This window comes from Meriones unguiculatus, chromosome 18, assembly GCF_030254825.1.
Source record: "Meriones unguiculatus strain TT.TT164.6M chromosome 18, Bangor_MerUng_6.1, whole genome shotgun sequence".
NCBI lineage: Eukaryota > Metazoa > Chordata > Mammalia > Rodentia > Muridae > Meriones > Meriones unguiculatus.
In genome coordinates this window covers 26,893,397-26,920,746 of record NC_083365.1, presented here as the reverse complement: position 1 = coordinate 26,920,746, position 27,350 = coordinate 26,893,397, and the positions used below count along the sequence as shown (strand labels likewise).

Below are 27,350 nucleotides of genomic sequence, written 5' to 3'. Positions count from 1 at the left end.
AAAAAAGATTTTGTGTGTGCTTCATTGTGCTAGCAAAAAGGAACTGTAGCAATATAATGGAACTCAGAATTTTCTGGGGTCTAAACCTCAAAAAACAATATATTTAAGAGCTTTAAACTATGTCTCTAATATTGCTAGCATGTCTCTTACCGTTTTCAGGTGTAGAAACAAACAGATCCTGGCTGGGCCTGCTTATCAGCTATAGTATCTGGACTCCTAAGTAAGTTACTAAGACTTCAAACTACGCTCGGGATATGATTTCGGTTACCCAACGTCAGCAAGGCAAACTCTCTGGATCCAGGGCAACAACAATTACCTCTACCATAAAACTAGCACAGTTACAACGCCCCCAGGAGGGAATATATGTCAGCAGCTTGAGTTCCAATAGCAGGTATTTAACACAGGAGCAAAGCAATCTCAAGCCATGAGGGACTAAGGCTATCCTAAGGCTATCCCCAGCCAAGGAAGGAATACTGGATGTGAGGTGAGAGTGAGCTAGCATTCCTGGGAGGGGTCAGGTCAGCGACAGCCTCAGAGAGAGAAAGAGATCTCTTACACTGAAGAAAACTAAGAGGACAAAAAAAAAAAAAAAAAAGGAAACAAGGAAGTGAAATTCACAGCTGCGCTCCAAGTTCAGAGCGACTGAAAGTCCAAGAGGAGTGGTGAGCATGCGCCCACGGCGGAGGACCCTGGCATCACTGCAATTCAGCTTTGCCAAGGTCGGGGCGCGCACGCCCGGGCCAGCGGGACCCGAGCAGCACGTCGCCCCGCCTCTTCCGGTGGCCCGGGCGCTGACCCGCCCACGCGGCTCCGCCAAGAAGCCGCTCCCGAGGCTTTTACTACGGCCAAGTCAGGGCTTGGTCATGCCCAGGACTAGGGTGGTGGCCCCACTCCTCATTACCTGATCAGGGCCGCGACCCTCATCCTGGGCGCAGTGCGCGTGCGTGCGGTAAGCACAGACCCGGGCCCCGGTCCTGCGGCAGTTCGACTGACACGCGCGGGTCCTCGCACGGGTGTCTACCTCTCTGCCTGTCCGTGACCGTGCCGACTGCCCCTTCGGGACCCTGCCGAACACCCGGGCATACAGGGTACGTCGTCTCAGTATCTAGTCCCTGCCACATGAACATCCTGGCCCGGAGGTTAGGGGAAGACAAAGAAAAATAAAATAAAATTAGGCATAGCCTAACCACCTAAGTAAGGGCAGTGAAGCTGCAGAGGGAAAAGCAATAGTCCTTGTTAAGCGGCTTGAGGGTGCTGGGATAGCCTGGGTAGTAAGTTCAAAGTCAAAGGCCAAGTGTGCTTTGAAACTCTGCCCTGGGAAGGGGATTTAGTTGCTCTCCTTTCTTCATTAGCTCCAAGAAACTGTTAATCCCCAAGAAACCATTAATACCTGAACACTTTTACCTCTGAGACTTGTATCTCTGCCCAATGAATCAGTGAGACTCCATAACCTAGGCCTCCCATACTGGTTTTAACATTTTCCCAATACAGAAACTGAAAAACTTGCATCCAGAAAGCAGAAAGAAAATCTAATTACAGATACATTCGCAGTACGTACTCAGTGTTTTCAGTGTAGTAGGCACGGTTTGGAGTTCCTGGGATCAACTGCCATATAACACATAGCCAATATAATTGAACAAACAGAGGCTACACAAGAAAACCATGAGAAATGCTAACAATGTCATAAACTATAGAATGTGTAAGACACTATAAATTGTGTCCAATACACATAAGCATTCACGTTTGCCTTGCTACAATGTTTTTATTGGCTCCAAGGAGTTTGTGAGTCTGTGACAATTGATAATTTACGTATTTTAAAATCATGGGTGTTAAAATTTTGTGATTAAAAGTACTTGCCAAATCAGTTCAGTATTTGAGATGTTGGTGTCTGGTTAAAGATAAAGCACATAAATTAAACATTTGTAGTACTGTATATCAAAGTTAGAAAGTGACATTTTACGTAATGCATATGGCAAGATCATTGGGAGTCGAGCCCATTAGATTGAAGGGTTGTTAGAATAGGATAGATCTTGAAAGGTAAGGACAGGAGAAGCAGATACATCTTCAAAGGTATCAAAAGGTCAGCTTTATCTGTGGAGAGGTTATATGAGTGAGGAAGGAAGACAAATTGGATAGTGAGGGCGATGTCCACTTATCTAGAATCAGCAAAAGCCACTAAAAATAATTGCAATGCCAGGAAGGTTAGTTTGGCTGCTTACCATTATTTTTAAAAGGTTGTGTAAATTATCAGTAATTAACATGTTAAGTGTTTTGATGAAATAAATGTAAAGTGCCTCAAACACTCATTTTGTGTTTTCTATCATTTAATTTGTTTTTCTTTGCTAACTTTCAAGAAGAGTAAGAAAAGAATTTGTTCTCTCTAAAGCTACATATTAAGAATTATGTGTTGTTTCTGTTTGTTTAGCCTCTTGATGTGATATCCTTATATAACACAAACACACTGAGGTTTACCTATAAAGGAATAATATGTTGAGACTACTAAACCAAGGTCAACCTTATATTATTCTTTCTACTGTTAATCTTACCCCTTGGGGAAAAATTTCTCAAAGCTTTCAACCAAAGTTCTGTCAACTAATGAAATTTCCTGGTTGACCTAATATGCCAGTGTCAAATGTATTGGCTTTTTATTCTGAGCAAAAGTTGTCCATTACAAGAACTACAAATTGAGGTGCAATGGCTTAGTTCTCGTATCTCATTTGTACTCATGCTATCTGGGAACACTGCAGGAAAAGTTAGATCTGGTGCAGTCTTGGTAAGGATCTAAAAATACAGCTGTCAGAGAACCTGAAACAGTTCATAGGAATGGTGGTGACATAGCTGCTCCATGGTGTCTGTAAGCCCTTCTTTCTAAGACTAAGCTCTGAGAAATGGCAGCCCTTGTCCTTGCAGTCTGTCTCAGTCCTCAGTACGTGTTTCAGTTGCTATTCACTCCATATTCTCCTCCACATCAGCAATCACTTAAGCATGTCTCTCTTTACTTGCCCTTCCCAGAGGGTCTCAGCCATTGGGCAGTAGTCTCTTGTCAGTTTTGGTCTGCTGCATGCATCCTTTCACAAAGACAGTTGGACAAAGGCACCCAGGTGGATCACCTGGGTTCCAGATGTGGCTGACTTTATCCCCAGGATACTGAGAAGCCACAACCCTCCTCAGAATCAGGTACTCCAGCTAGAAGGTCCTTGTGTGCAAAGTACTTAAAGTGACTGTGTATTTTGAGGTTCAGTTAGTCCTTGTTCAGCCCTCTTTGAAGACCAAGACCTAGACATATTTTGATTAAACTTGTGAGAGGCAAAGAAGTAACGTGCTCCAGTAGGTTCTTGGCCAGTGTTAACTTTCAACCTTTGGTTTCCAGATCCATGGTTTCCTCCTAATGAGCATCATGTATAGAGATCTCTGATTTATCACATTTGCCAATATACTGAGGCATGACCACCCACCCTTGCAGATTCTTTCTGAACTACTGGTTTACACGTAACTTCTGTTAGCTAGCTTCACCTAAGCATCACAATACGTGTACTTAAATACTGTGTCCCTGGCCCAATTCTGTACTTCCTTTTCTGTGAAGTGAGGTGTGTGTGTGTGATCTGCTCAGTGGGATTCCATGCCTACAATGGAATTCTGACAAAAATAGCATGTGTAGCAGTGCAGACAGGATAACATCAGGCTTTAGGATATTTATTATACCTGGTCAAAGGTTAGGAGAAGCTTGAAAGTATGGCTTGAATGAACTCTGTGGTGAATCCAAGGGATTGTCATCTGGTGGCTTTTACCTGTGATGTTAATAATTGACATTGTTGGAAACAGCTCCGAGTTCACCACCTCCATGCCTGCCACAATGAAACAGAATGACTTTCCCAAACCACATGAGAGGGAGCAGGAAATTTAGACTCTCACATTGTGCTTTGCTCCAGCAAGAAACAGACAGAGAAGAGTTTGTTCAAACCACGAATAGTATTTGAAGGCGTTCCAACCTAAATTTGTGAATGTCTAACCTAAAAACAACAGTATTTTCAGGAAATGCTTTAGTTTACTTCCAAACACATGTACTAATGTTGATCAAACTAACATACTAATAGTGGATCCTGGCAAAGTGTTTCTTAAAACTCTCAGAAGTTAATAGGGAAAAGTTATTTTTAACTTCTATCCATTTGCCGACACATAATTTGCTGAAATTTCAAGAACACTTGATTTAGCAAGAACCCTATATGCATAGTTTTCTACACAGATGCCATAAAGATAACTTCAACCCAGTAAATGTCAACAAGTTAAAAGGGTTCCTTTAAGTATAGCAATTTTTATTTCACTGAATTGTTTTCCCCAAGATCCACACCTTTCAAACAAATTGTGAGCTCATGTTCTACAGTCTAAAACTATTACATACAAATGAATACTGCTTAGCTCATAGGGCCAACAAAACAGGTGAACAGAAAACTTGCCTCAAGAAAGCTCAGTCCTTTGCCAGTTTACTTAAGGAAACTCTCCTCAGCCAAACACTGTTGCCGGTAATAAAAGCTTGCAAGCTGTCACTGAATTCTGCTTCGTTGGCAGTCTATCTCACTGATGTACTGATTGATAAAGACTTAGATAATCACATCAAGAAATGCTACAGGTAGTTACTCCTTAGCAGCCCAGAAAAGATTTATCTTCCCTAAAATATCAAACAGGAAGTCATCAGAATGATGCCTTATGAATATTTATTTTTGAGAAGACATTAATGGGTTAGAGTCAGAGCACTTGTCTATCATGTACAAGAACCTGGGTTCAATTCTCAGGATGCAGGAGAATTTTATTTAAATAATTATTTGGAGTTCAAATTTAAAGTCATACTCGTGTGAGTTAATTAAATTAAAATTAAAATTTATATGATCCAGTAACTTAGTTAAACCTCACAGTACACTTATGGAATAAGATTCATTGTGTTCTTTACTTACAAATGAGAAAGCCTTCTAAAATCCATACAGATAATAAGTGTCAAAATCAAGTTCTAAACCTAGATGGGATAACCCTTTGACTGCTGTACTATAATTTTCCATTAAAACGGGCAGCTGATTACTTATCTAAAATACCCACACATTTTGTGAGCTAACGGTGGAAATACAATTTCATCATTGACCTCCTGAATCTCTCCTACTTTCATGTTTCAAACAAGCAAAACTTTTGAAAGATAAACAGAGATTTTTATATTATATACATTGATGTATTATATTAGAATATATGTGATAACCTACCAGGCACTAAGTGTGGCCAACTCTTTGGAAGAAAAGTCCCCAGCTATCACCCCACCCCTATATGTACGCAGCTTAGGAGGGGTCCTGATGTCCTGTTTCCAGGCAAGCAAACCCACAGTTGCACTAGGCAGTAATCACACTATTCTTCCTACTTCCTCCACACCATATCTAAAAATTTTATTTTTTATTAATTATTGTTTATTCACTTTGTATCCTACCTGTAGCTCCCTTCCTCTTCCCCTCCCAATCCTACCTCCCTCCCTCTTCTCCCTCTCGACCCTCCCTCAGTCCACTGATGGAAGGACCCCCCCCACCTCCATCTGATCCTAGTCTATCAGGTCTCATCAAGAGTGGCTGCATTGTCTTCCTCTGTGGCCTGGTAAGGCTGCACCCATCATATCTAATCACACAATACGGATAATCTTTGATATGAGTTTCACAGAAGGGATATTGTTATTTCTACTGCTAGCTCTCCCCATGAAGCACCTCGACCAATCCACATCAGTATCTAATAAAAGGGCAAGCGCCAGAGGCATCTCAAAACGATTGGAGCTGCCAGTAGGTGAGACCCATTCGAATAACAGTTCCTTTCAACAATTCTCAAAGAAACACCCATCACCCAATGAGTGCCATTTCTAATAACATAGGAGTAACTATTCAGAATGCACTTCACAATCTTTGCTATGTAATTTACACTTATGTAAAGATTTATAAATTTAGGACAGAGTGTGAGAATATTTGTCCCCATAGGATTAATACTATTATGAGAGGGCCATGTATTACTTTAGCTACAACAAACTTTCTTAATCTTGATTACAAATTGAATGCATTAGATTCTCTAGAAGAATGGAACCAGAAGAATGGATTTTACATGAAAGGAATTCAATTAGATTTCCATACATGACACAGTCTGGGCATCCCAGCAATGGCTATCTACACAGGGAAGAGCCTGAGAAGTTTCTGTTGCAAAGTCCACTGAGCTGGATGCCACAGAGATCCCAATGTGAACCTCAAGACCTACAGAACTCCTGGAGGGCTGCTGGTCATTGGTTCACACTGGGAGGACAAAGAAGCAGCTAAGCTCTGATGTTAATAAAGGGTGGAGACAGCAGCAACACAGATGGTAACAGAGCACATGAACCAGCCAGTGAAAATTAAAGGCAATCGGAAGAGAGTTAAAAGCTCTCCCCGTGGACAACTTCATATTTGGGCTGTCACTGTAAGGTGCCACCCACATGATTGATAGCCCTTCTCCCTACAAAGCAAGTAAAAATTCCATAGGTGTGTGCAGAAGTTGTCTTCTGGTTGATTTTGGGTCCAGTTGTTTTGACAAAGAAGATTTACTGTCATAGAGGGGATCCACCATTGTGTGACCTACAGAGACAATGTATCCTTATTTTATATATGTATCCTTATTATATACTCAACCATGTATAATCTAGAATCACCGCTAAAGAGCCATGGGGAGATTATACTACAGCCAAAAGCTGAGAATAGGCTAATACCCTGATGTATCGTTAAGAGAAAGCTGCTTCTGAAGAATGTTACCCCACAAAATTTTAGACATTTCCGTTATGTCACATATGCAAACCCCAATGCTAAGAACACAGAAAAATAAAATAAGATAACACTTCCTGCAGGTCAGAATACCAGTAACTGATTTCCAGGCTATTAAAGTGGGTGGTATAGCTGACAGGGAATATTAAAAAATGGACAACTCTATGGGGCCCAAAGAAAAATAATAATTAAATGAAATTGGATATGAATTAAAAGCCCATTAAAGATGTTCCAAAAGGAATCAGTCAGAAATTTTTGAAATGAAAAAAAATGTATTATCAGATGAGAAAGCACAGTTGGAAGCCTTAGTGTTGTCATGGGTCAAGTGAAATAATGCGTATGGACCCATGGCTTTTGAAATATCATCTTCCAACATGAAGAAAAGAAGAAGAGTGTAACAATAACATTTAAATCCTTGGAAGATCATTAAGGAATAAAACTCCTGCATATTTGACATATATGAAGGGCAAGAAATTATGATTAAAGAAATGCCCCTAATGATGGGAAAGAAATGGACATCCATGACTTTACAACTCCATATAGACACAAGCAGAAAAGTTCCTCAACAAAAGCTTTTATGGTCAAATTTTCAAATTGAGAATGATTCTTCAATCTAGATAAACATACCAAGTCAAGTTTAAGGGAAAGATCATTAGACTAATACAATTCTTAAAAGAAATTTTACAGACCTAGAATGGTATGAAAGACTGTATTTCAAATCATGAAAAAAATAAATCTGAAAATCATTAGGTTGTGATTTGGAAATGAATGACACACACACACATATACAGAGAGAGGAAGAGAGGGAGAGACAGCCAGACAGACAGAGACAGAGAGACAAACATGCAGAGAGAGACATACACATACAATCTTCCAAAATATAAGCAAAAACCAAAGGGGAATCCATGACAACTATATCACTCCTGCAAAAGATACATAAGGCAATCATCTGCCTAGAAGTTGAAGAAAGATAATTACCATCAAGATGACATGGCAAAATATAATTCCCACTAGAAGAATTGACATGTTGAGTCTGGGCTAGCCCACACAGATTTAAAGTATCAGGGAAAACTTATTCAAAGCAAATCTTCAGAATAGTTAAGAATATCATGTAAGAAAGTGGCAGGCCACCAGAATGAAGATACTTACTCAAGGGCCCTTATCATAGTTTAGTCTTCCCTAAATGGGGTTCAAGAAAAAAGGAGTTGGTTACTAGGGGAGAAGCTTAGGTAGATCTCTATTTATACATACACACAACTTTATAGCCAGTTCTTCATTGTACCTTACCGTAATGAATCTGATCTTAATCATATGCCTAACCACTTTTCATAGGCATAGGATGATGAATAGGAGGATTTCACCAAAATTTCACTTGGGGATGAAGTTTTGCGTTATTGTGTATATTCCCAATACAATTCTAGTGCACCAGCCCATGGCCTTTACTTCCTGGGTTGTGTTTTGAATAAAAAGGAGGCTTCTTTATGGGATTACCTAAAGAAAGCGACTTATTTCCATCGCTTAAAGAAGGTATATCTGTGCATTGATTAAAGGAGCAATGAATGCTTTTGTCTTGTTCTTCATCTTTGAAGAGATACTGTTTTTCTTGTTCAGCATGCTGTTGGCTTTAGATTTGTAAAGTTTATTAACTGGTTTTACTATTCTTTTGAGATGATGATGTTACAGATTTATTCTTCATTCTATTTATGTGATGCATTGTATTTATAAATTGGGCATACATTAAACCAATTTTGCATGCCTGAAAGTAAGCCAACTGGATCATTAAATCTGATCAAGTTGAATGATCTTTAATGAATGATTGAATTTGTTTTGCACTTTTCTTTCACCCCTGGATGGAATGTTCTATGACTGTCTGCTAGGGGCCATTTTATGTTTAGTTCTTTATTTCATTTCATTTTATTTTTATTTTTGGTCTGGATAGATATTTAGTTTATTTATTGGTGAGAATAGGATATTGAGTTCCACCACTGTTATTATATAGAAACCCATCTCTCACTTTGGCCCCAAGAATGTTTATTTTATTAATTATGTGTATTTAGATCTATAATTGCATCTATTTTGATGAGTTGTCCTGATCTCTTCTTACTTTATTTTCAACTCTATTTGTTAGAAAGTATAGATACTCCTATACTTCCTTAGATTGTATTTGCTTAAAATACAATTTTCCATCTTTTTTTTTCCTTTCAGTTTGTGTAGATCTTTATTGATATACAGGGTTCTGTGGTATGTTTATTGTTAAGGGAATTGAGTTGACGGCTTTGGACACACAAAACAAGTAGCCTACTGCTGAACTCTATTCCAGGACTATTATGATAAGGTTTTTGAAGAAGATACACAAAAACACACACAAAAGGAAAGCACACATGTCAATAGATTTGAAAACTGAATATTTTAAGTGACCAGATTGCCCAATGTGATCTATAAATTCAATGAACTCCTCATCAAAATAGCAATAACACTCTTCAAAGATTTAGGGAAAAATCTTAAAACTCATATGGAGACAAAATGTTCTTAAATAACCAAAACAAGTTGAAGGGGAGAAAAGCTGTGAGAATCTGACATAATTTCAAGACAGACTACTTGGTCATAGTAACCCTAACTAGTAGAATAAAAGCAGACATCCAGGAAAATGAAACTTGAGAGACTTCAGAAATAAGCCTACCCGTTGAAAGCCAACTGATTCTCCAAAGGTGCCAAAAACATTTGCTGGAGAAAGGACAGCCACCTTTACAAGTGGTGCTAGTAAAACTGGATATCCTATGCAAAAATTTAAAGCTGACCCCATCTCTCACCTCATGGAAAAATCAAATCAAACTGAATCAAAATTTTAAGACCTAAAACTATTGGAGGGTAATAAAAAGAAAACATATCAAGATATTGGTACGGGCAATGATTCACTCTTTCTGGGAATGTAAATTAGTACAATGTCTAAGAAAATTATGGAACTTCTTCAGAAAAGTAAAAATAGGATTACAATCTGCCCCAGCTGTCCTTAGTCTTCAGCATATATGTAAGGAAAAAGAAGTCAGCATACAAAAGAGATGTCTGCATGTTCATGTTTGTTGTGACATTATTCACAATATCTAAGATACATAATTAGTCTAAGATGTGTGGCTGAAGCAAATATGGTGGATATACATAGTGGAATATTTGGCACTAAAGAAAAACGAAATCCTGCCACTTGCAGCACAGTGAAAGGAACTAGTGAATATCATGTTAAGCAAAATTATCCAGAGAAAGACAACTGCCATATGCTCTCTTTCATAGGTGGAAACTTTAAAAAATATATGAAAGTAGAATTGGGATTGCTAGGTGCTGGGAAGTGTGCCATGGCTTGGCAATAGAAGGTATATGGATATGAAAAAGGCACACTATATGTAGTATATCCTGTAAGTTTCAGAACTGTTCAAAGCTATGGTTTAATCCAATCTAGGACTACAAGGGACTTCCATATTCATGGAAGACTCATTAATAAAACAGAATGTGCTATGTAAGTCAGTCCATTCTTTGCCAATAGAAAAGCCCAAATCGGAAGTATAGCTCCTTCCTTCATCAAAACTTTGCTGGATAAATTAGAGCAAAAATGAGATACTTGTGCACCCATGAGAAATGCAAAGCCGTGTTGGCAAGGATATTCACCTGCTGAAACCATGACGCATTATTAATAGAACTGCATAAATGATACAGCCTTTCGACACACACTATGACCTTACCTTATATTGTATAAGCACACTGTACCCTCTGACTCGGTAATGACACTTGTAGATATTCATTCTAGAGAAATGAATGGCTTGGCCTTGCAAAATATGTACATGAGTGATAAAGCATCATTGTTGAAATTTCAATCACTTGGTGGCTGAATAAACGAATTGTGGTACATGCATAACCATAGAATGCTGATCAGAAGTATGTATAACTGCATGCATGAAGCAAAATTATGCTAGAAAAAAAAGAATCAAACAAGCACTTTGCTTTATATGATTTTGTTTATGTAAAGGTTAGAGAAGGCAAAATTGCCATGTTAGAAAGCAGTTCAGGATGCTTAGGTTCAAGATGGAAGAGATGTCAAAAGACAAAGTTCTTTCAAAGACAAATGTCTTTGAGAAAGCTTTTCTGTAAGGAACGTTGATAGTAGTGGCGGTACTCTTCTTTGCAATTAACAAAATTCAGCAAACTATGTGCTTGAGAATAGCAAATTTTATTAAATGCTATTAACAGCACATTAACAAAATATTTCATGAAGATAAAATCGGTTTCAGTTGTCTAACTCATAGTACCACACCAGCAATTCTCTTCTCATAATATGCATAAATTGTTAGAATTTGAGAGAGACCAGTATATCTACATACATTTGAGGGACATCCTTTCCCTCTGGTTTGCTCTAACCAAGAAGAGTTCTAGGATTTCTTTGTCAATGGTGTTTTAAAAGTGGAAGCAATTAGACCTGTTTCAGAATGCACTCCTATATTAAGCACCCTTTTAGTTAAGTGTGAGTTTTGCTGAAGGAATTTTGCAGGTTAGTGGAGACCTGTAAAATATAAAACTTTCCATGCTATCATTAATGACAATTTTCAAGCACTGTATTGCTTCGCTTCAATCAGATGCTCGTCATTTGTAATCCTTTGAAAGCATATTTGTACACAATAATGATATCATCAATAATGTATTGTAAAACACTACCTTAATTTCTTCATCATTATTCTAATATTCTCTCTTGCAGTGATATTCAGTATCATAGTCTTTATTTTGTTCCCAAGTTGTGGCAATTTATTGTAAATTGAAGCCTTTACCTACCCATGATATCTGTCTGTATATTCAATCATTTAAAGTACAATTAAAATGTTGTCACCATGCCCCCTTTATAGTTGGTTGACTGTATCAAAGGCTGAAAGATTTCTCCAATATTTTCCTAAGCTCACTAAGCACAATTGAGAATTAGACAAATCTAGGTTCTAATTCTAGTTCTGTAAAACTCTTTTGTAATTTCCATGTGATATCTTTCCTTTATCTGTGAAATCAAAATATTTATGACTACTGAATAAGGCAAGGAATAAATTTTATTAGTGCATCTGACACATGCAAACTTCAAAGCAAACACTTAAAAAATCTCTACAAAACTAAAACTTACATTCAATAATGAACCAAAAATTAATCATTTTAAAAATCATATGAATGACTCCAAAAAAGAACAAAATACATGACTGAAAAAAGTATACCATTGTTGATCCTATTAAACACAACAATCTCAGTCATTGAATATAAATATCTTATGACCGAAAATGGAGAGAGACTGAACAAAAAAGTGACATCCAACTCTGTTTTATCTATCATACACTCATTTTGAATATGAAAACACAGACATTAAAGGCAAAAGGATGAAGAAACAAACACTATGCAAACACTTCTCAAAATAAAAACAGAATGGCTGGATGTGTATAATATCATGTAGATTTCAGAGCAAGGAATACAATTATTCTCTTCCCCCCTCACGTTGCACATTTTTCTATATCTCTCCAGAATGAGCTTATGAATATGTATGCATGTTACTTTTATGCTTCTCCAGGGGAGAGTGCTGCATTCACTGTTCTGTACTTTGTTTTTCCAGATTTATCTGTGACATTATTCAGTTTCACTCCATACATACTTATCTCACTATTTTAACTTCCATATAGTAAAAAGAAAGACACTTTTAAGGTCCGCATCAAGGATGTCACCTTCCCAGATTTGAGCTAACAAGGCTAGGTGAATCCCAGCCTAAAGGGTGGTCTGAAGACTATGAAGAATGCTGGACCCAGCCTCTTCAGGACATCTCAGGAAGACTTTAAAGGATAGATCCCTTTTTACCAACCTTGCATCTAAGATGATTGGTATCATCTTCTTTCACCTTATCTGTTTTCAATCAATAACTAGAGTCTCATACATTCTACTATCAAGGTATCTCAAAAACCTAGAGGTGGATAACAAAAAAATTATATAACACATTGCCATTTGTTTGAGATGCTAGAGGAGGCTGCCCATTGACCTCTTCTGCAGGCTTTTCTACGCTACAGCTATATGAGGAAGAATTAAAATGTTCAAATGATAACATGATAGTTTTAATTAGTTTCATCTAGTCCAGAGATTTCTATCCTTTTATTCTCAACCCACTCTAATCACTGTTTGTAAGATTTAGGAAGATTTTTCATGTCTGCTGGGACATAGATTAGTGTTGGATAATAACACCTTTGTTTTGGGGACTTCTTTTGATATAAGTATTTAACATATTTTGATCTCATGTGGCTTATGATTTTCTTGTGAAATACAATGAATTATTTATATTTTTTCAATTTGTAAATGAAAGAATAGGTAAAGCATATGTATATATCAAAATTTATTTTGGCTGCTATAGCACATTCATGCAGGCATGCACAAACACACACACACACACAAGAATGAATTAATGAATGAATAATAAAGAAAATGAAAGCCTCTGTAAAATATGCATAAGACATGATGGTATTGGGCACAATGTACATAAACTTTGTTGTTCAAATATTGTCTAAACTTATAATGGTCTGTGCTCTAGAACAATCATTTCAAACTAATGAACAGTAGCTTTGAACATATCCAAAGCATTGAGAATGCCATGACAATCTACCACACCTTCTTCAGATGGATACTCTGCAGTTATTCATAAGAATATCCCCTGCCTCTCCTAAAGGTTTACTAACAACTTTCAGTGTTCAATTACCTTTTTCTGAGAAATGAGATCATTTCGAAAGTCCATCAAAATAAAATTTAGGATCCAACTCAATGGCAATGGGCATATTTAAATAAATTTATTTAAACAGAAAACTCATTTTTATTCAAAGTAGAACAATTTAAAAAAACTAGAAAAGCTGGCTCATGAGAAAAAGAATTTATGCACAGATTTTTCATTGTAGTTATTATAACATGTTAATGACTAAACATTAGAGTTATGGTCCCTTCCTCTATGTTTTCATATCAGTAAGATTTTGCTGCACTAGTTTTGCATTTTCTGTAGGAGCAGATAGATTAAAATTGTATTTTGTTTACATTGTTTACTTTGGATCCTTTGTGTACAGGACTCTAATAATGGCTTTTCATTTCTCCTTTATGTATCTGAGCATGTGCACATGCACACAGAATAGGGGGAACTTGAAAAATAAGATTGTGACAAAAAGAAAAAAATTGATTGATATTATTAAAGTGATTTAAAATGAAACAACATGAATCAGGCATATTGGTGTACACCTACAATCCTAGTACACTGGAGGCTGAGGCAAGAGAGTTGGTATGAGTTCAAGGCCACCTTGAGCTACAAAGTGAGGTCCTATCTCAACTCTTACCCATACATAACAATAAATAAATAACAACTAAATCGAATTGAAAGCATGAAAGATAGGGCATTAAGAAAACAAAATTTACTATATAAAAATCAGTAAATTAAAATAATGCAATATTTTGGTTATAGAATATACAAAGAACATTGGAAGCTGTTATTTCACACTTTATTATACACACAGAATGTTATCTTGATTGCTATGCAGGCTGATTTAATATTGCTTTCTAACTTAGAAAAAAGTGTTTATAGCTAAAAATTTCTTTGTAAAATTTAAATGGATAAGATTCTTTCCTCAACTGTAGGCTGTCATTTTGTTCTGATGACAGTGTCCTTTGCTTTAGAGAAGCTTTTCAGATTCATGAGGTCCCATTTATTGATAGTTGATCTTAGAGGCTGTGCTTTTGGTGTTCTGTTCAGGAAGTTGTCTCCTGTGCCAATGAGTTCAAGGCTCCACCCCTCTTTTTCTTCTAACAGGTTTAGTGTGTCTGGTTTTATGTTGAGGTCTTTGATCCACTTGGACTTTACTTTTGTGCAGGGTGATAAGTATGGATCTATTTGCATTTTCTACAGGTAGACATCCAGTTAGACCAGCACCATTTGTTGAAGATGCTATTTTCTTTCCATTGTATGGTTTTGGCTTCTTTGTCAAAAATCAAGTATCTGTAGGTGTGCGGGTTTATTCTTGGGTCTACTATTTGATTCCATTGATCGAACATTCTATTTCTATGCCAGTATCATGCAGGTTTTATTACTATTGCTCTGTAGCATAGCTTGAGATCAGGGATGGAGAAACCTCCAGACGATTGGTTGTTGTACAGGATTGTTTTAGCAATTCTGGGTTTTTGTTTTCCCATATAAAATTGAGAATTGTTCTTCCAAGGTCTGTAAAGAATTGTGTTGGTATTTTGATGGGAATTGCATTGAATCTGTAGATTGCTTTTGGCTGAATGGCCATTTTCACTATGTTAATCCTGCCAATCCATGAGCACAGGAGATCTTTCCACCTATTGATATCTTCTTCAATTTCTTCTGAGACTTAAAAGTTTTTTGTTTTTGTTTTTTTTCAAACATGTCTTTCACTTACTTGGTCAGAGTCACACCAAGGTATTTCATGTTATTAGGGGCTATTGTGACGGGTATTGTTTCCATACTTTCTCAGCCCTTTTCTCTTTCGTATACAGGAGGCCTATTGATGTGTTTGAGTTAATTTTGTATCCAGCCACTTTGCTGACGATGTTTATCAGCTGAAGGCATTTTCTGGCTGAATTTTTGTAGTCACTCCTGTATACTATCATATCATCTGTGAATAGTAATACTTTGACTTCTTCCGTTCTGATTTGTATCCCCTTGATCTTCTTTAGTTGTCTTATTGCTCTAGCTAGGACTTCAAGTATTTTGTTGAAGAGATACTGAGAGTGGGCAGCCTTTCCTTGTCCCTAATTTCATTGAGATTGATTTAAGTTTCTCTCAATTTAGTTTGATGTTACCCATAGGCTTGCTGTATATTGTCTTTACTATGTTTAGGTATGTGCCTTGTATCCCTGATCTCTCAGCAACAAGTCAAATAATCTAATTTAAAATTGGTGTACAGAGCTAAACAGAGAATTCTCTGTAGAGGAATATAGAATGGCAGAGAAACACTGAAAGAAATGCTCAAGGTTTTTAGGGAAATGCAAATCAAAATGACTCTGAGATTTCATCTTACATCCATCAGAATGGCTAAGATAAAAAACTCAAGTGACAACACATGCTGGAAAGGATGTGAACTAAGGGGAACCATCCACCATTGTTGGTGGGAATGTAGTAACCTTGTACAATCACTTTGAAAATCAGTCTGGCACTTTCTCAGATAATTAGGAATAATGCTATCCCAAGATCTAACTATAACACTCCTAGGCATATATCCAAAATATCTTCAAGTATTGCAAGGACATTTGCTCAGCTATGTTCATAGCAGTTTTATTGGTAATAGCCAGAATCTGGAAACAACCCAGATGTCTGTCAACTGAGGAATGGATACAGATATTGTGGTACTTTTACACAATGGAATACTACTCAGCAATCTAAAACAAGAAAATCATGATATTTGCAGGCAAATGGTGGAAACTAGAAAAAGTCATCCTGAGTGAGGTATTCCAGAAACAGAAAGACACACAGGGTATATTCACTCATAAGGGGATATTAGATATGTAATATAGGAAAAGCGTACTAAAATCTATATGCCTACAGAAGCTAATCAAGAAGGAAAACCCTGAGTAAGATGATCAATCCTCATTCAGAAGGGAAAACGAAATGGACATTGGAAGAGGGAGAAAATAGGGAAAAGGTCAGGAGCCTATCACGGAGGGCCTCTGAAAGACTCTACCTAGCACGATATTAAAGCAGATGCTGAGACTCATAGCCAAACTTTGGGCAGACAGCAGGGAATCTTATGAAAGAAGGGGGAGATAAAAAGACCTGGAGGGGACAGGAGCTCCATAAGGAGAGCAACAGAACCAAAATCTCTGGGCACATGGGTCTGTTCTGAGACTGATACTCCAACCAAGGACGATGCATGAAGATAACCTAGAACCCCTACACAGCTGTATCCCATGGCAGCTCATTCTCCAAGTGGGTTCCCTAATTATGGGAACAGGGGCTGTCTCTGACATGAACTCAATGGCTGGCTCTTTGATCACCTCCCCCTGAGGCGGAGCAGACTTACCAGGCCACAGAAGAAGACAATGCAGCCAGTGCTGATGACACCTGATAGGCTGAGGTCATATGGAAGAGGAGGAGGACCTCCCCTATCAGTGGACTTGGGGAGGGAATAGGAGAAAGAGAGGGCATGAGGAAAGGAGGGTGGGATGAGGAGATAAGGGAGGAGGCTCCAGCTATAAGTGAATAAATTGCAATTAATAAAAAACAAATATTAAACAATTAAAATAAATAAAGATTATTTGACTTTAAAAAATTTTAATGGATTAATTGGATATCATAAATTTGTCTCAAATATTTGTAGTAAGCAATTAAGAACCTCATTATTATAATTTTACATTCTTTTTAAAATAAAAAGTGGTGGCAGAATTTAATAAAGAAAAGAGAAATCAATTTCATTTTCTAAATATCCTTTGTATTGAGAAACACACAAAGGATTCTATTTGATGAAATATAAGTGCACAAGTATTTGTTTCTCTACTTCTGATTACCTGATATTTAACACTGTAAAAAGCATCCCTCCAGGATGCCATAGTGTATATCAGATGCCTTTTTGTACTTCTCAGTTACAATGTATTAAATATCCTTATACCCCAATACATTGTTGAATTCATGAACACAAGAAAAATATTTTCTATGATTATATCAGCCAATCTGGTTGTAAGCAGATATGATTTAAAGGCTACCAGATGAAGGAATTTTCATACAGTTGCAAGTAACTTTAAGGAATTATTAGTAATGTTAGGACTCTTAAGAAAAATCAATACTGGGAAGATTAGAGCACCATAGGACAAAAGGGGCAAGGGAAACATGCAGTGTCTTCAGACATGTTTACAGGCTGGAGTAATGAAACCAGGGCATCTGACCGAAGCTATATACATAGAAGGTTACAAACATTATCATAAGAGTACATCAGGAAATGGAGGTTGTAGAGGAAGAAATACCCTGATGTCTTTCCCAACAGAGCAAAGTAGAAGATAAAGGATCGATCTCTGGAAAGTATACGAAACCATATATGCTTCATCTTTCAGTTACTCTTTGTTTGCCTGGTTTCATTGGGGAGGGAGGTACAAGAAAATACTTATTGGGTGAAACAATAGTATGCATATTTAAGTAAACTAATACAGAATCTAAGTTCAGGCTTCACTTGTTTCAGTAACAAAGTATTTCACGTTCAAAGTTGTCTTATTGCTACATATGGTTGGAAGAGCCTTTTATTATATTTATTAAGTAGTTCAGAAACCACTTTCTGAATTCCTATGAAGAAAATTAAAAACTGAAGTAACCTGGCAACCGTGTGGGAGGGATCAGATTTGTACACAACAAAATGAAATGACTCATTTGAAAGTTGGTTGGTAAGATAAGATGAGTTATAAATTACTTCCTGGCAGGACATAAGCAGGAGTTAGTCAGACTGGAGCTGGAGTAGCATTGGATAGTGTCAACTGGAGCAAGCCACCAGCACATGATGAAGATGGCAAAGGTTGTTGCTGGAGTATTTTTTATCTTTGTCATGTTTTTATTAACATAAAGCCTTAACTTGGGTTCTTAAACCAAATCTTCTATGTAAATTTTAAGGAAAACTTCTTACTCTAAGGTCTATAATTAGATTTTGCATTTCTTACCTTAAATATGCACATTTCTTGGGAAGAGGTGACAGACTAAACTTGGAATCCATCCAGCTGAACAGGAGCAGACACAGTAGTTGTGGCTAACTACCTAAGTTCCCTATTCCCCTTGAACCCACCTTGAGAATCTCACAGTTCTCTTTTTAAATTTTTTTATGTTATCTTTATTAATTACAGTTTATTCACTTTGTATTCCAGCTGTAGCCTCCTTACCCAACCCCTCCCAATCTCACCCTGCCTCCCTCTTCTCCTATTCCCCTCCCCCAATCCACTGATAGGGGAGGTCCTCCTCCCCTTCCATCTGACCCTAGCCTATCAGGTCTCATCAGGAGTGGCATCTTTGTCTTCCTCTGTGCACTGGCAAGGCTGCTCTCCCCTCAGGTGGAAGTGATCAAAGAGCCAGCCCATGAATTCATGTCAAAGACAGTCCCTATTCCTATTACCTGAGAACCCTCTTGGACAGGGGGAGACAGAAAGACCTGGAGGGGAAGGGAGTTCAACAAGGAGAGCAACAGAACCACAAAATCTGGGCCCAGGGGTCTTTTGTGAGATTGGTACTCCAAACAAGGACCATGCATGGAGATAACCTAGAACACCCCTGCACAGATGTAGCCCATGGCAGCACAGTTCTCTTTCCTACTTTGTCTGCTACTGAATACTGAATGTTCTGATGGTGGATATATTGTACCACTTAAATTTCTGAAAAGAAAGTAAATAACTGAAATAATTCTGTGACTATTGCCCTCTTCTGATAGGACTTTAGGTCACATCATACATTTGATAAGTATTTTCTCTATCTTTTTAAAGGTGAGAAATGGGCAAAAATGCACAGGGGATTGTTCTGCTAATCCTGTGTCCTCCTCTTATGTTAGTTATTTCTTGCTAAATAACAGATCAAACCCTTCTGTTGGCATAATCTTCTTTTGAAATTTATATACCTTATCCTTGTTCATTCAAATGCTGATTTCTCTCCCCCACTCTCTGGTTTCAATCCAGACATTGCATTGTGATACTTATTCTAAGCATCACCTGTCTCAACTTTGTGTAAACATGCCAAAATAAAGCAACTAGCCACAATGTTGAGCAATAAAAAGGAAGCAGGAAGAGAGGGAGGAGCCAGAGGGCAGGAAGGCGGGAGGCAGAGGAAGAGAGAAGGGCAGAGGAGAGCTGGGAGAGCAAGGCTGGAGGAGAGGTCTTGGAATGATGTGGAGAATGAACCAGACCTAAGATTTCACTAGAAGTAAGTATAAAGTGGGAAATCTGAAGAGTAGGAAACTATGTTGGGCTTTACTAAAAGATAACTAATAGTAAATATAAACTGCCCAATTACAACACCCTTCTAAGTCTAACATCTCACACAATTGTCTTTTTGTTGCTGTTGTCTCTGTTTCTGTGAGTTAGGAGCTCAGTTGTGCTTACCTAGGTGCCCTGGCTCAAGTTTTATCATAGAACTGAAACCTCATGTAAAGACTTAGTTGATAAAGGATCCAACTCCAAGCTCATTCACATAAGTATTGGTAGGTGTCTGTTTCTCATGGAGCATTAGACTGAAGGCATGAAAATTTGTTAGGATGGATATTGTTATCATGATAATGCTAATGGGTGGCCAAGTGACTTCTACAAGTTTGAGCAAATGAGAGCAAGAAAGAATGTCCAAAATGGGTGCCAGTAAGAACCTGTCTTGACGTTGTCTGTTCAGGTGTTTTATCTAAATCACTGTCTAGGTTGCATGAAGGAGTAGATATTAGGATATATCACAGCAAGCTACCTCAAAGGCCTTCTCTATTACTCTCATTTTATCTTATCCTTTTCTAGGATAACAGGGATTCTGTCTGGACTGCAACATTCACCTCTGCCCCATGGGCTTTCTGTTTGTTTATGTTCCTTATGGACACAGCTTTTGCCTAATGGCCTCTTTTTCACATGCAGACCTCACAGAGTTCTGGTGAGTACTGGAGTCACTATCCCCCCTTCCCTCCACTTGCAGGAGTAAGGATGCCTCAGTAGTCTAGATTTCCCAGGGCTCAGATGCATTCACATCCTGTGATGGTTTGAAGGAGAATGTCTCCCACAGCCTTGAGCATTTGAACACTTGGTCCCCAGCTGGCAGCACTTTCTGAGGAGGTTTTGGAGTGGAGACCTTACTGGAAGAAGCATGGCACAGGTGGGATGGCTCTGGACATTTACAGTCTTGCTCCAGTTCTGGCTCTCAGTATCTCATAGAAATACCATCTCTCAGTTTTCTGTTCTGTCTCCTACTTCTCGTACATTACTCCCCTCTTTTGGACTCCTTTTTGGAATCATAAGCCAAAATAAACTTTATTTCTTGAGTTGCTTTTCATCGTATTCTATCGTAGCACAGAAAGTTAACTAATATACATCTCTTCCTATTCCTTCAACTTTATTATTGATCCTTTCACTAATCTTGTTTATTTCTGTGATAAGAACTTTAATAACATGTATCTTATAAAGGAGTTTTTTTTTTAAAATACACAAGCACACCTTAGTGGTCTACATAGTTGCTACATAATAACAAATGGGTGATGAGTAAATTAATATGAAACTTGTTTGAATAACATAGAAGGAAGAAAAGCGATCCTGAATCATATGAAAAATCTTCATTGAGGCTAAAACATTCATTTTATGCTTTGTCTAAGACTTTCAGGCAAAAAGCATTTAAATTGTTTTTATTATTTAAATTTAAAATAATTTATATAATTTTAAATTCTTTCTATGGAAATGTGATATATTAAATAATTGTTTCTTCTAATAGATAAAGAAAGGTGAATTTTTCTTAAATAAGGATGGTAAGTGTTTAACAGTATGCTGAATTTATTTTTCAGGGATCAATAAGTTTATTGAAGCAAAAATACAAAATAAATTGACTTGGTAGTATAACCAAAATGTACCATAACTAGAATTGAGATGATTCTAACTGCCTCCACTGTGAAAAGAATTTACTAATGAATTTTTAATCTGTTTCACCAATTTTTAATAATTGGTGAAAACTAAACTGAGATTTAAAAGCATTTCAGAGTTTTACTCATAAAATAGTTAAACATGCTGTGATTTAAAAAGTAATGTACAGTAAGTAAAATACTCCGACCCACTGGAAAAGGACAGTCAAAAGTATTTACTAAGTTAGATTATCTTGCTCTGCAAGATATAATATTGTAGAAATTTGGCATTTTCATATTTTACTTTGTCGGGGCAAAGTACCATATTTTCTATGATGTTGGCTTGTGTCCCTTTGCCATCATAGTAAAAAAAAAAATCCTCTTAATGTTCTGGGTTATAATTTTCTTGTCAGTATGATGCAAATCCCAAGGACCATCTGTTTTCAGTCGACAAAATGTGTTACACAGCCTTGCATGTGATTTTTACAAAATTGACTTGCTCCATATTTTTTTCTACTTGCCCTTTGCCTCAGGATGTGTTTTTTGGTCAACGACCTTGTAACCTTCGCTCCTCCTGACCTCTGTGTGGATACATGCATGCGTGACTGGGAACATATGAAACCGTGAGGAAGAAGAACATGATAGGTGGAATCTAGTCCATTCAAAGCACTGCATTCCCGGGAAATTCTTCAAAGCGTATTTTTCATGTGGCCAATTACTTAGCTGTTTTTTTTTTTTTCCCTTTTCTTTCTTTTTAAATCTGTAGGTGTACCTTTTCTCGTCTAATATTAGTGCCATAGCATAAGTACCAACATCTCTCGTTAATACTACAGCCTAAAATGGTTTGCTGAACTGCAGAAAAATATCTGAAATAAAGGTAAGCCATCTTCCTAATGCTTATAATAAAAAAAGACAATTAAAAGAAATAAGTGTGAATCAGGTTACTCAAACTAAAAATGGTCAATAAGAAACTTCAATGTTAACATCTTTGGTGTCTTAATTATATCTCCTATTCCATGATGAACATACATATAACACATGTCCTCATATCGGCATAATCCAAGCTATACTCAACATACATACTGAAACTACCTTACAGAGCCTCACAGAAGCAAAACATCCAGAGAACTGTTCATTGAATAAAGAAAATAACATCAAAATATTTTATATCCTACAAAGATCATTTTTTTTTCAAAAACATGGTAGTTGTCGAACAGCCTAAAGAAAAAAAAATATGCACAAATCCATCTATTTCTCAAAAATCAAAACATTATATTAGAAAATCTGTTACTTACTCACCTGCCAAGTTCTAAGATTAGAAATCTTTGTTTGCACTTTAATAGTTGATGCAGCTGAAAGCTGCTAAGTCATTTAAGGAACCTGCTCCCTATTCTGTCTCAGATGTTTCTTCTTCAACAATTTTCTAAGTTAAAAGGCATTATAAAACACCCAAGTTTACAGTATTAGAAACGATACTTTGCAAATATTTCTCCATTGCATTTTTTTTGTGGATGTACATCCCCAACCCCCCCATTAGGAAGTGACTGTACAGGGACTGCACTAAACGTCTCTGCTCTCAGTATTGTTCACAGTCTTAAAAACACACAAAGAGAGATATGTTTTTGTATATGAAATAAATATATGGAATCCACATTGCCTTATAGATTTCATTTGAATGTCACTTGTTCAGTCATCATAGAGTCAGTCCCCCGTAAGAAGTTATTTCTTGGTTCCTTTGGAAACTTCAGTGTTCTTGCGTGATACAACAATACTGTGTTTAATTTTTTGCTTGAGATTAGGAGAAATGTAGAACCATTAACAGCATCAGGAGTCGAGATGCTAAAAGGCTGGAATATGATGAAAAAAATTTCCCCCTGCATACTATATCAAATTCACCATAGGCTCTTTCGGTTTATTAAGTGGAAAGAACTCAAGCAATTAAGTAAGATGATGTTGTGAGAAAGTAAACAACCCCAAATGCAACAAGCTGTCATGGTTGTGGTAACTTGAATCACATGGCTTAACAGTAAAAGACCTATATTCCTTACCATTGTGTTTGGGATCACTTTAACTTTGGGTTTGAAAAACATGCATAAAAAAGAGTTTTAACACAAGAAAAAGGCTCTCAGAGAACAAAATGTTAGATAACAATAGAAACAAGCCAAAACCATGCAAGCCAAAACCGGCCAAGATGTGCTAGCCAGGTCTCCATGATGAAACAAAACAAAAACAAACAAAAACAAAAAAAAAACCCTGTTTTTTGTTTTTTTTTTCCTATTCAACCTTCTCCTTACCTTTGTGATCTGTTGGGGGGAAAATGTGGTCAGGAGTTAAGGTGGTCAATACTGACAGGAGAATGAAGACCCTTGCTCTTATTATTTGTTACCCATCCAAACAAGATTACCAGCTAAGGAAATTGAACTTTGAAAACAACTTTGCTACAAAGAACATACTCTTGGCTGTAATTCCTTACTGGGGAATAATGACTTGGACAATACAAAGCAATATTCAAGGACTTTGATAATTTATGAAAATACTCGATTTAGATAGTTAAAGGAATGCACTTCTTTAAACATTAATTTTTTTTATCTTACGTGTATGGTTTTGCCTGAATACATGAATGTGCATCATATGCATGCAGTGACTACAGAAGCCAGAAGAGAACATCAGAACTGGAACTGGAGTTGGGTTGTGAACCACACTGTGGATGCTAGGAACTGTACCCTGATCCTCTCCAGAGCAGCAAATGCTCTTAGCTTCTGAGTCATCTCACCAAACCCAAAGGGCAGTATTTTAAATCTGGGTCAAATTTGATTAATCTCATGTTGTATTCTTTGGTTTTCCAATTTAAAATATATAACTAGCAAGAAAAACTATTGTGATATAATTTGTGGCCATTATCCAACATAGTTTGTGTAAAGCATTTAGATCTGTGTCTACCACAGAGTAATTATTCAATAAATATTGTTACCTGGTCCTCAGTAGCATGAGGACTTGTGCTTAAAATATCAAAAGATTCAGGGGAAAATATTTGTTAAAAAGGAAAATGTTGCTCTGTCCATTGATTAACTGGTACTATGTGTTCATCTTTCCTTGGGTTCTATTTAATAAAAAAATGAGACAAATGTGTAAATGCAAACATTTTTGTTATTTTCTTTTTATTGAGAATACATTTTCATATAATATATTCTGATTATAGTTTCCTTTTCCCCAATTGTTTCCAGTTCTTCCCAACTTCCCCTCCCCTCCAGATCTACACCCTTTCTGTCTAAATTGTCTTTAGGCATTTGATTTACTACTTAACGTTTGGCTCCCTCTGGCGTGGGGATATTCTGATCATAAAAATGGAAAGGGTCCCACTCACTTTAGTGTGTAGCACTGAGGATCCTGATTCTGCTTATACTGGCACACTCTCACATGCTGGAGTAGAGGAGAGTAGTCATCACAATGAAGATGTGGAAGCAGACAGCCCAGTTCCATCCTGAATTCCATAGTACATACAGAAAATAGACACTTACTCAAGTTGAGGACCAAAATGTCAAATTTCAAATAAATGGAAAAATTCAAGCATAAACGATTAGAAATTTCAAGAAAATAACTAACCTACGGGTATCAAGTTCCCAGCGCACAGCCCATTTCTGATCATATGGAAGAAGGAGGGTTGTGTAAATATCAGTTACATTTACATGAATGTGGTGGTACAGCCTAGGAACTGACCAAGTTCAGTGTTCTTGCTTCTTTTGGAAGCAAACGTTTACGAAACAAGCAGAGAAGGGGTGGGGCATTTGGCTGCAAAATAAAATAGAATAGATGGCCAAGCAAGACCCAAACAAGATGCAGTAACTGCATTGGAAGATAGAGGCCAGGAGCCAATGATAGCAAGATGTGCAGCTCTAAAAGGGATGAAAGAGCCAGCAGTTCTTTTGGAGCCTTCCCTGGGGTGCAGCACAGCTACCACCTTGTTTTGCTCTCTAGAACCCAAAGAGAGTGTCTCTTGCTTTATGCCACTGAATATGTGGCACTTTCTTATAGCAGCCCCAGAAAACTGACACATTGTCACATATTCTCTTTAATTAATTAGGTATATTAAGTCAACAGTGTAAAATGAAATAGATCTAAAGAGAGTATGATTATCTGGCTTTGAATTTTATAAATTGATGATTGGCCCTCTCTGCTTATCACAACCATTTTACAGAGCTGTGATTATTAAATGTGAAGGCACTTTTACATCTGAGCCTGTTCTTATCACCCCAAGCTCTTTAATTCATGCATCAAGCTATGATGGTATCACCTCTCCTGTGGCTATTTTACATACAAGTCAAGACCTGCCAAACATTTCACAGAAGCTATAGGGTCAGACAAGGAACACTCAGCATTGGGAAAAAGCAGTGGATTCGGAGTCTGGTACATCCAAATTTGAACTCCGGGTCTATTATGAGGTTTGAGACCTTTATCTCTCTGGTTGTAACTTCCTCCTGTGTGAAATAGGAATTTATAAACAGTGCCATATGTGATAAAAATTAAGTCTCATTTATATTTATAACCAGATTATAATGCTCCAAATCCTCATTCCCTTCAGTAGCAAAAAAAAAAAAAAAAAAAAAAAAAAAAAAAAAAAAAAAATTTCACTTCAGATCATCAAAAGTTTCTGAGAAATGAGGCTTCCCTCACTACCTGATAAGGGAGGGACAACCAGCTGATCTGGACTGCAGAACTGCCAACTACACAAAAGACTTTGACACTATCCCGGAGTTGCTTGGTAGTGTCTGCTATCCCCTTCCCCTCCGAGGAAGGCTGAATTAGATTCTCATATTGTCATTTCAGAACTAACCCCAAGCATCCAGGGACTATGGTTAAAACAGGATCTTGAGCTAAATGGCCAGAGGGTAGAGGATGTCATCCACATTATTCTTCACCTGTAGTACATTGGGCAGTAGAGGGCCAGGCACCAAAGCCACAGGACAGATTTCACCTCTCGTTCTCCGATCCTCCCAAACATACATATTTTCCCCTGGGCACAATCCCCAGTACTGAATTGGATGAATGGAGAATGAAGATGGCAAGAAAAATTTAGATAAACTCACAGCGGGCAAATCCGTTCTGTTACTTGGAAGCTGCCAGATTTATTTAGGACAGCTTCTTAACCTTTGTAGATGCTATCAAGCAAGAGCTGAGATCTTGTATAAACCATTCCAAAACACAGTACTTGGTCCAAATGGAAATTTAAGCTCAGGCTCTTCTTCTTATAGAGTAGAATGTACCAAGTTTGTTAATGTTTTCCTTATACCCTATGATATTGCAAATTCTTCAGATTACATGAGCCTGGAAGACACAGACCAGTAAACAATCTTAGAAACATGTAGTGAACTGAAAAGAGGGTGATTTGACTTCTGAAAATATTTTCAAGCCAGAAGAAGATAGGAAAAGGCTGGGGTTTCTCATGAGGACAAGGGAAGGTAACTGCAAGTCAACCATAGCTTGGCAAGACTTTTCACAGAGGTTTTAACCCATTAAGTAGCTTTAGAATGAAGTTTTAGATACAGCAAAGCTGGTGGCTAATCAATGAAATATGGCTCAGCTATCATGATCTCTAAGTTTAGTGACTTTAAAAATCAACTGAAAGTAACTACAGTTACTTTGTTTAGAATTGTCACTGGAAACAAAATGATACCTTCTTTTCCCATTAAAATGGATATATTCAAGGCCAGAAAACACAGCTGATAATATATCAGTGCAGACTCTAGATTATGAGCCAATTTTTGAAATTCCACCCCAAGGACAAATGGAACAACACAAGAATAAGTTGTGAACAGTGGATTGCATCATCTCTCTTGAATTTATTTGAGTGAGTTAAGCCTAAATAAATAATTATATTTGAGTTGGTGATGGAAACAGATTCCTTTAAAAGCCCCACCCACCTGCCCTTTTTAATATTTGTTGGTTGGGTCTACCATAACAGATT

The 27,350-nt window shown here is 37.3% G+C and overlaps 1 protein-coding gene and 1 long non-coding RNA gene across 3 annotated transcripts in view; one reads left to right on the top strand and one right to left on the bottom strand.

The window, feature by feature from the left end:
• The window catches only part of Dph6 (diphthamine biosynthesis 6), a 130,925-nt gene extending 129,889 nt beyond the window's left edge, over nt 1–1,036 (bottom strand). Inside the window, exon 1 of one of the 2 annotated variants that reach the window (XM_060371435.1) lies at nt 902–1,036. In XM_060371435.1, coding sequence (XP_060227418.1) covers nt 902–924 — 23 coding nt within the window. In that variant the 5' untranslated portion in view covers nt 925–1,036. Of the gene's footprint in view, nt 1–150; nt 699–901 lie in introns of those variants that run through there. The other variant, XM_060371436.1, reaches the window with a different exon arrangement.
• Nucleotides 968–24,409, top strand: LOC132648920 (uncharacterized). The gene is made up of 3 exons (XR_009587306.1): nt 968–1,088; nt 20,307–20,436; nt 21,922–24,409. It is a non-coding gene; the product is annotated as an uncharacterized LOC132648920 (long non-coding RNA).
• The last annotated feature ends 2,941 nt before the right edge of the window (nt 24,410–27,350 follow it).